Source organism: Eleginops maclovinus, chromosome 3 (assembly GCF_036324505.1).
Source record: "Eleginops maclovinus isolate JMC-PN-2008 ecotype Puerto Natales chromosome 3, JC_Emac_rtc_rv5, whole genome shotgun sequence".
NCBI classification, from domain to species: domain Eukaryota; kingdom Metazoa; phylum Chordata; class Actinopteri; order Perciformes; family Eleginopidae; genus Eleginops; species Eleginops maclovinus.
In genome coordinates this window covers 1,584,972-1,595,000 of record NC_086351.1, presented here as the reverse complement: position 1 = coordinate 1,595,000, position 10,029 = coordinate 1,584,972, and the positions used below count along the sequence as shown (strand labels likewise).

General features: G+C 43.7%; 1 protein-coding gene across 4 annotated transcripts in view; it reads left to right on the top strand.

Moving 5' to 3' along the window:
- The window catches only part of bbs9 (Bardet-Biedl syndrome 9), a 160,864-nt gene that overhangs the window by 92,758 nt on the left and 58,077 nt on the right, over nucleotides 1–10,029 (top strand). For all 4 annotated transcript variants that reach the window (XR_010165481.1, XR_010165480.1, XM_063880035.1 and 1 more), the window contains one exon: nucleotides 5,590–5,839. Coding sequence is in view for 2 of the 4 variants with exons in the window: in XM_063880035.1 (XP_063736105.1) it covers nucleotides 5,590–5,839 (250 nt within the window). In the remaining 2 variants the exon portion in view is untranslated. The remainder of the gene's footprint in view (nucleotides 1–5,589; nucleotides 5,840–10,029) is intronic.

Below are 10,029 nucleotides of genomic sequence, written 5' to 3'. Positions count from 1 at the left end.
TAATAATTAAGTGCAGAAGTGTTTCATTTAGAGCCCTGAGTGTTGTTGACAATACCACAGACAACCTTTGAACCTCCACCAATCAGAGAGTAGAGTGTTTGCTAATGGGTGTTAAACGTGCATTCACATTACAATGTAATTTAGCCTGCTTGCTGACAGATAACACTTAGTTTCACAGGAGGAAAAAAATCATTGAATTGTAATATTTGATTTTTTTTGGCATGTTTTCTCAGTAGGTGTCTGAACTTTTAGATTACATCAAAGTTATCTTTTCATCTTGACAGCTTAGAAGTCACTTTTTAGCTAGATTTTAGCATTCAAACTAGAAAAAGGGGTAGAAAAAGACAAGGGGAATTTGGGATAAAGATAAAAGAAAGTCAAAATCCAGTGACTGAAAGCCGCAGTCATTCAAATCGTCATACCCCCGTTCTCTCTACATCTCATTAGTTAAGAGTCACTCATCTTTCCTGCATGAGACGTTAAAATATGTAACCGAATACCACAAAACCCGAGACCTATTTGTCATCCATCACATTATCCCAGATTATGAGATTATCCAGCTGAGGTACAAAGTGCAAAGAACCTAAAAAATGTAAAAAATGTGCGGCTGCCTGCCGATCAGAAAACAGGACGGTCTTCCTTCCCAGGACACATGATTTAGACGGGAGGAATTCCTCTGACGGCAGCTGAAGACGCCTATAATTATTTATAAATAAAGTGAAATGTTTAGAATAAGACTGTGGAGGAGTAGATAAGGGAGTAGAGATCCTGGAGGAAGAAATGAAGTAGGAGGAGCGCCAGAGGAATCTGTGGTGTCCACCTTAACGTGTCATTTATTTGCAGCCAACCAGAACTCCTCCTGCTCCTCTTCTTACATTCCTATCTCTCTTTCTTCCCCCTCTGGGTCCTCCTCTATCACTCCTTTACCTCCTACATGCCCTCCACCCTCGTCCTTCACCTCCTTCTTCATCTCCTCTCTGTCTTCTCCTTACCTCTGCTACTCTTGCTCACCTGTGCTTCTCCTTCTTCGTTTTGAACATTGGTTTCTGTTCCTCTTCTTCTTTACTTCTCTCCGTTTCCCTTCTCTCTTAATCACCCATTATGGCTGCAGGAAGCACAGTATTTGTTTGTAGTTGAATATGGATAAATATGTGTTAAAGTAATGCTTTGAATTAGTAGAGCTGGAGAGGTATTTAATATAGATGTATTTCACAGGGACAGTGCACATTGATAAACATCTTATTAACCCAAATTAAATCTCCCTCCTTCTGTCTGCATTCACCTCCCTATATTTGTTTTTCCCTGCCTTTTTTTGCCTAATTTCCCCCTACTTTTGTCCCTTTTTCTGCACCTCCTTCCCTTGTTGCTTGTCTCCTTCTTTTGTCTCTTTTTCCATCCGTCACTCAGCTCTGGAGCAGAGTCGTTGACGCTGTCTGTCTGCCTTCATGCCCCCCTTATTCTCCCGCCCTCTGTTTACTTTACCAAAATCCATCATACAGCCGTACAGCCATCTTGCACATTTAACCAAAAAAAAAAAAATCTATATAGTAGGTGAAAGATGTTTCTTTAGGCTTGCACCACCGCAGAAACTATTTACAGCGCTGTAAAGAGCATTTTTAGAAAGCTATTTGCAGCACTGAGCCAAATGGTTTTATGGTGAAATAAAGAACCATTGAAGAAAGTATGAAATGTTTCCAATCAGCAGAATTCGGGGATTTTTTCCCGAGCCACATAGGGTCATTATTGTGTTTCGCCAGGTGTTGTTTTTATATGAAACATATCAGATGGTTTTTTGAATCAGGTTGGTTCCATATGACTGGCAACCCAAGCAAAGAACTTTACAAGAACTTCCTCTCAACCCAGCCCAGTGTCCCGAGGAATAGTATCCAAATTGGACAAGTCCTCAGGCTGCGTTCAGACTGAAAAAACACAGCCGCCTCGCTCACCTGAATGAAGCCAGTCTGGCAGTGAAGCGGGGGTTCCCACACAGAGGGCTGTAGCCAAAAATATGCAGCCGTTGGCATAACCACATCCAGCAAGGTGAAGCAGTGGCCAATCAAGTGCATGCAAGCGAACATTTCTGAAGGATTGCACTGTATTCCTAAGGTTGTAATTTAAAAAAACAAAGTTGCTAGCACGATATCTTTCATGGATTTAAAATTCAGCCTGGGTGTTGGGAATTGTGTTCCCTGTTAAGCTTTTAAACTTTAACCTTAAACCTTAAGTGAATTCATGTGCAGAATTTCACTACAGCGATCAATCTTGCCTTTTCCACAATCGTTCCCTTATATGCACTTTAGTCGCCATCGGAAAATATTCGGGAAATGTGGACAGAGATTATTATTTTTTAAACTCTGCTATTGAAACTTGTTTACACAATTTCAGATATGTTTTGTCTTCATTGTCTTCGGTGTGTCTTCCTGTCCTTTTCATACCCATGTGCCTCCATTGCTCCTTTTCTGGGTCTTTTTAGCCCTTAGCTTTTAGCTGGATTTTCCTAAATTCACATTTTTTCTTTGAAGTATGTTTTTACAAGTTGTTTTAGTCATTAGTCATCTGTCCTTCTCCATGTTCCGACATCCCACAATGTATAGAGTATAAAGATAATAAGCACTACATTGCATTACAATAGATATCCTGTATCACCTGTGAAAAAAACCCTGACACCGTCTTTAACGACATCACTTAAAACGGTGTGTATCTGGGAATAGAATATACAAAACTGATGTTAGCGTTAGTGTTCATCCAGACAATTTGTAAAAAAAAGATGTAATACAAGTAAAGCTGAATCCGTGGGTTATTTGTAGATAATTGCCAGTCATTGGTTGGTATTTAAAGTTGATTACAACCACAAGTTGGACAGTCAAAGCAAGTGTTACTGTTGTAAGCCTTCCCTGATGCACAAGGAATACTCAGATTTTGTCGAGGGAAGTGATTGTGTGTAGGATCTTTTTTTCCCCTGGAGACTGACAGTTCAACATTGTTCTCACAGAAACATAGCTCTGGCTTCATAAATGACTTTCCCAGTCCTGATGAGGATGTCAGAACTGAGGGATCGCTGTCTGAACTTTTACTCGTCTCTTTGGGAGTCCACCAAGGTTGTGTGCTGGGCCCGGGAACATTTTATCCACGGCTGTCCAGTAATGACGCAACCTGGGATTTACCTTCTTGTCCAACTTAATATTCCTGATGTAGACTGCTTTAGGACATGTTGTCAAGCATCTATGTACATCTTGATTAAAGTGGAGAACAACGGTAGATACATCGCAGACAGTACCGTAAAATATATCTTAACAATTTAACTAAAGACTCATCCAGAGACACGTTAAGGTCACAGTTTTGTCCGTATTTTAAAGGGGCAAAGCTCCTAATGCCACACAAATGGACACTTAAAACACACACATAGGGGAACATAATACTCGTTGTGTAACATTTACTGTCCACTGTAACTGAGATTTGTTTATCCGCCTTTTGACCAACCTGTAGGAGCTTTAATCATTGTCTTTGTGCTGGTTTTTCCTTCAGTTTCAAGGAGAAGTTCTGTAACTTTCAACCTGGACTATGTGTTCACCTGTTTTTTGTATCTAGGTGGGGAAAACAGGTTTTGGAAATTGGTCCCATTTTGAGTCAAAGCAGGGAAACATGCTGCAATGTAATCCTTCGGGCAATTGAACACCGTCAACTTAAAGTGCTTTTTTTGGCCACTGTGCTGCTCCGATTGTTGTTTTAGGACCGCTTTAACAGAATTTTACTGCTTGGCAACTGCCTGGGTCCATCCATGTTTACTTCCTGTTAGCGGATGTCATTCACATACACAACCGAGGAACCTGTAAAATGTTATAGGTTCCCTTGACTGCAACAAAAAACCCTGCAACAGGAAATGAATTGGGTCATTTTAAGAATGTTTGCATTAGCCGCGAACACGGTCTGTAAGGGTCTGACAACATCGTGGAAAGGACTCAGTATAGACATGTTATTCTGCCTAATCAATTCTCCACCATGTGATTTAGGTTTAAGGTTTAGGGCTGGTGTTAGGCCTATTTGATATCAGCCACAAAACAGAGAATACTTTGAATAGTTGTGTTGTCCTCTGTCAACGGTTCGGATCTCGCAAGACTTCCAGAAACACGCGTTCTCTCTTTGTCTTAATACGCAATCCGCCTCCAGCAGCAATAAAGACCCTTTTGAACCGCAAGGAAACATGTCACAGTAGAGACAATAAATACAAATATGAACCTGAAAATGACCATAACATGTTCCCCTTAATCCCAAAATGTTCACTCTTTAGGAAGTGGAACATGTTGATTTACACAATGCGCTTTAGTCTTCAGAGATTAGTGAATAAAACAATCCCTCTCTTGTCTCTGGGTACGGGAAAAAAAAACTCTCCAATTTGGGCATTAGTGGGAACTCTGTCTTAATTTATCGCTCTGGCCTCAATCCAACCCCGCTGCGCTCCACCTTTCGTAGCTCCCTTTCTTCTCGTTCAGGAGGATGGATGTCTGCAGTTTAAGCTCTGAAGACATTTCATTTTCCTCCGCAGCATGTGGAGCGCATGTGTCCGTGTTGGCGCGTCCGTGAGTGTGCCAAGTTTCCACAGAAACCTGCAGTTATGTTGCTCCGAGTATTTGATAACCTGGTGAGGTATTGTGGTAGGAATAGGTCACCCGGCCCCCCATCTCTCCTCCTCTTCCTCCTCCTCCCCCTCCTCTCTTATTTTCTCTTGACTCTTTTTTTCTCCCAGTGTCTTCCCTCCATTCTTATCTCTGCTAATATCCGTCCTTCTCCTCCATCATCATCTCATCTCCTTGACCTTCTACAACCCTCCCTCCAACCTCTTCCCCCATCTCTCTCTCTCTCTCTCTCTCTCTCTCTCTCTCTCTCTCTCTCTCTCTCTCTCTCTCTCTCTCTCCCTGGTTCAGTCTGTGTCTCTCTGTCATCATCATTACAGGCTTGATTACCTGTCATTATGGCTCATTAGGGGCCTATCAGCATGGCGGCAGGCAGGGGGAGGAAGGGGTGTGGGGTAAGAGAAGAGGGGAGATTGGGAGGCTACCTGTCAACACAACTCCCCCCGCCCCCCCTCTGCACCACACACACACACACACACACAGACACACACAGAGATTCACTCACCCAAAGTCATCCATTCAGGCTGGTTATGGGTTTAGGAGTTTGTAGTACAATTGTATGTCTGTCTGTCAGTGTGTGTGTGTGTGTGTGTGTGTGTGTGTGTGTGTGTGGGTGTGTGTGTGTGTGTGTGTGCGCGTGTGTGAGAGAGATCAGAGATGTCCAGACCAGATATCATGGCTATAGACGACGGTAGAGGAGAGAGAGTGACAAAAGACATGTTTCTCTTCGCTGCCTTTATTACGGCTATGTGTGTGTGTGTGTGTGTGTGTGTGTGTGTGTGTGTGTGTGTGTGTGTGTGTGTGTGTGTGTGTGTGTGTGTGTGTGTGTGTGTGTGTGTGTGTGTGTGTGTGTGTGTGTGTGTGTGTGTGTGTGTGTGTGTGTGTGTGTGTGTGTGTGTGTGTGTGTGATTTAAGGTCAATCATCATATGTTAAATAACCTCCCCTATCTCTCCTCAGGGTTGGGAGGAGAGCTGCGATGCCGCCGTCTCCCACCTCCTGCGCAGCTGCCTCTCCAGGAGCCCCAAGGACCAGGCCACCTCTCTGGCCCAGCAGGGGGGCCCCGTCCTGGGCCTGCCCCGAGACACGGCCCGCCTCAAGAAGCACATCACCCTGATGTGTGATCGCATCGCAAAGGGAGGCCGCCTCACCCTCGCCTCCGAGGCCAACGCTCCCGTACCCATCCAGGTCCAGAACCTCGCTGCTCCAGGTGAGTGTGGGAGGGGAGGGAAGTGAAGGGAGGGAAGTAAAGGAAGGAGGGAAGGAAGAGACACTATCTCACTATGAAGGTGTGTTGGAGTGAAAGGAATCTTTACGAGTCTTTGTCTCCCCCGGGGAAGATTTTCAGCTCCAGCAGGCGAAAACTTGAAGCCTATTCATTGGACACTTTACGGGCCTACACACACACACACACGCACACACACATGCACACACACACACACACACACACACACACACCGCACACACACACACTCACACACTATAAATGCATCTGTACACACACACAAATACTGCAACAAGTACACGCCTCTAACACTCTTAAAAACATGGATATTCTCACACACACACACTCACACATACGGTGGCATTTTCCAGGTACACACACTCATTAAATCATACACAGACACACACTCTGCTACGCAAACACACACACACCTTACGGATCATTTAGTCTTGGCTGAAGTTTATAGAGGTTTTTCTGACAAGATCATCAATTACTTTCCTCCCTCCGTCCCTCCCTCCTCTCCGTCCTTCCTTCATTCCTCCCTCCCTCCCTCCCTGCTCTCCGTCCTTCCTTCATCCCTCCCTCCCTCCCTGCTCTCCATCCTTCCTTCATCCCTCCCTCCCTCCCTGCTCTCCATCCTTCCTTCATCCCTCCCTCCCTGCTCTCCGTCCTTCCTTCATCCCTCCCTCCCTCCCTGCTCTCCGTCCTTCCTTCATCCCTCCCTCCCTCCCTGCTCTCCGTCCTTCCTTCATCCCTCCCTCCCTCCCTGCTCTCCGTCCTTCCTTCATCCCTCCCTCCCTCCCTGCTCTCCGTCCTTCCTTCATCCCTCCCTCCCTCCCTGCTCTCCGTCCTTCCTTCATCCCTCCCTCCCTCCCTGCTCTCCGTCCTTCCTTCATCCCTCCCTCCCTCCCTGCTCTCCGTCCTTCCTTCATCCCGGGTTTTTTTTTCTGGTTTTTGTCTAATTATGTTGTACATGTGAAAATGAAGTTATGGAAGCAAAGCAAGAAGAATAAGACGTCTCTTGTCAGTGCTGAGTTGTAGTTTTTATCCATGTTTAATTTGTGTGCTTTAAATCAGCAAGTTAACCACGCAAAATAGAACAGAAGCACACTTCAAATAGGTTTCATCAAGCCAAATCCTCTATTGGAGAGATTAAAAATACATTAGATCTCAACAAAGTTATCAAACAGCAACGACCAGACAAACCAGTCCCTAAAGCTGTGACTTTCATAGCATTGTGTGTTCACTGTGCTCAATGTCCTGGAAAATCCTGCACCAAATATTAACAGCATCATGCACATTGCACTCCGCTCACATGTTTTAAATTCTACAACTATGGATGTGTCTCCTAGTGAGTGAGCCCATCAGATAGCCCTTATGTCATCACTAAAGGGCGCTGAAGTTAATAATGGCGTTGTATTTATTATAGAAGTGCTATTTATTGATAGACAAATAAAAACACAACAAGTTTAGAAGCTATGAATGAAATAGTTTGAAAGTCCTCAGTAAATAAAGCGAGGGGTTCCTGCACGTCCACTATGCATTTCATAATAGCTTGCTTTATATCGAGCGGATCAGTAATCAGTAGAGGGACATAATCCATCTGCCAACTAAAGCTATCACACTAAACTAACTATAAAAAGTGAAATTATTATTCCAAATGATGAGTTGTTATTAGCTACGTAGCCGGCTAACAATTTAGGAGGATTAAGCTCTGTTTTAATGCGTACACAGATCCACATTACTCATTCATTGGGTGTTTCATAGCAACTAACAATACTACTGATAATACTTTGTGTGTGTGTGTGTGTGTGTGTGTGTGTGTGTGTGTGTGTGTGTGTGTGTGTGTGTGTGTGTGTGTGAGAAAGAGAGAGAGGTCTATAAAACTCTAAGTGCTTGTTTCAGGGTGATTATAGTAATTAAGGTAATTGTGCACAAAGTTCAGTGGGACAGAACTCAATCAATTAATTAAGGGTGTGTGTGTGTGTTTACGCATGTGTGTTAGAGGGGAAAGGAGGGAATGTGTTTGTGTTTATGTTTCCTTGTCATGCGGTCACCCTTTTTCTCGTTTGGTCATCTGCCAGAATTCACACACACACATGCACATGCACACACACACACACACACACACACAAACACACACACTCACACACACACACACACACACACACAGTAAAGAGTTTGATGGCCGTCTCAGATGATGCTTTTTCACCCACCCGTAAACATACACACTTGTTTCCAACACCACCGTCGGCACCAGCTTCCTCCCAAGACCACACACACACACACACACACACACACACACACACACACACACACACACACACACACAAGTCCTGCTTCATTGGTGTGTCTGGGTGTGTGTTTTTATGTGTGTGAGTCTGAGATTATGTCTGTTGGAGGGCGGCGTCGCGTAAAGACAAATACAAACCAGTTTTTGAATTGTTCTCCTTTTATGAGCCTCACATCTATTTATAGGAGGTATTCAATCAGGAGCGTTCAGCTGAGAAGCAACACGCAAACAAAGGCAACATCACAGGGTGGGGGGGTAATAACATATCTCCTCCCTTATAATAAAAGCCGATGACAGCTTTGCCAGCGGCATTTCACAGGAGCTGGTTTTGTTGCAATGAAATTACTTCATAATTAGTAGCTGATTTTTATTTGTTAAAAAATTTGGTTTTTATTGTTTTTTTTCATTTATTATTATTGTCATATTTTTTGTTTTCCTGTGATAAATCAATATCAAATATCACAAAGTATGGCACGTTTTATCATCACATTGACGGGTCATTTTATTCGGGTCACACGTACGGTTTCTCTACATCACCTGACCCTCCGTCTCACCCTGATGACATCATTCAGACCGACTGGCTTCAACAGCTGCACTCTGTACACACACACGCACACACACACACGGTTACACACACCTGGTGGAATCAGGACTGTTTATCACCAGTTCATTAATCATTGTACTGTCTCCCACACACACACACACACACACACACACACACACACACACACACACACACACACACACACACACTTTTTCTCAACTTTACTTTTTCATGTTTTTTTAACATATTTTTCCTGCAGTTTTCTCCTCGGTTTTAACGTGCATTTTTTGTGTACATTTTTGCTCCTTCTCTTCTTCCATTTCTTGATCATTTTAATAATGTTGGTTTTCCTTGAATCCTTTTATAATTTCTGTATTTAATATGTCCTCATATCACAGTTATTCCTCTCTCGTTTCTTCTTCCAATGTTCACTGTCCAATTCAAAGCAAGCAGACGACACACACTTCCTCCCATCCACACACCCCTCTAGTGTGTGTGTGTGTGTGTGTGTGTGTGTGTGTGTGTGTGTGTATGTGTGTGTGTGTGTGTGTGTGTGTGTGTGTGTGTGTGTGTGTGTGTGTGTGTGTGTGTGTGTGTGTGTGTGTGTGTGTGTGTTGCAGTTATTTTCACAGTGTTCCACTGGTAGCTGTGGTTTGGGGCCTGCGTCTATTTTAAAACCTAAAGAGAGGGGAGAAGATGGGCTGTGCACACATGTATTTATGTGTGTGTGTGTGTGTGTGTGTGTGTGTGTGTGTGTGTGTGTGTGTGTGTGTGTGTGTGTGTGTGTGTGTGTGTGTGTGTGTGTGTGTGTGTGTGTGTGTGTGTGTGTGTGTGTGTGTGTGTGTGTGTGTGTGTGTGTGTGTGTGTGTGTTTAGTGTGTGTAAGTGTATGTCGTGTTGTGTGTAATCCGCAGCAGCTGTCTTTGTCCTGTCTCTGTGGTGTTTCCAAATTGAAGAGTTCTCCTCCAGTAAGCTAAATATAAACCATCGGAGGTCTATTTCAGAAAGATTCAATCATTACCTGAAGTTCATTTTTCAATAAATCTTAAATGTTGGAGGCTTTTTCTTTTTCAGCCATGGACGGTTTCTGACTCCTCTGTACAAACTGAAGTACTTCAGTCAGAAAACGTACGTGGCAAACATCTCTTTTTAACACACACACACACACACACACACACACACACACACACACACACACACACACACACACACACACACACACACACACACACACCTTTATATGATGCTTGTCTTCAGATCAGGTGTCTGGTTCACACACTTCCTGTTTCTCGATGTGTTTTATCAAAGCATTTGAGTGTGTGTAAATCAGTGGGTCTGA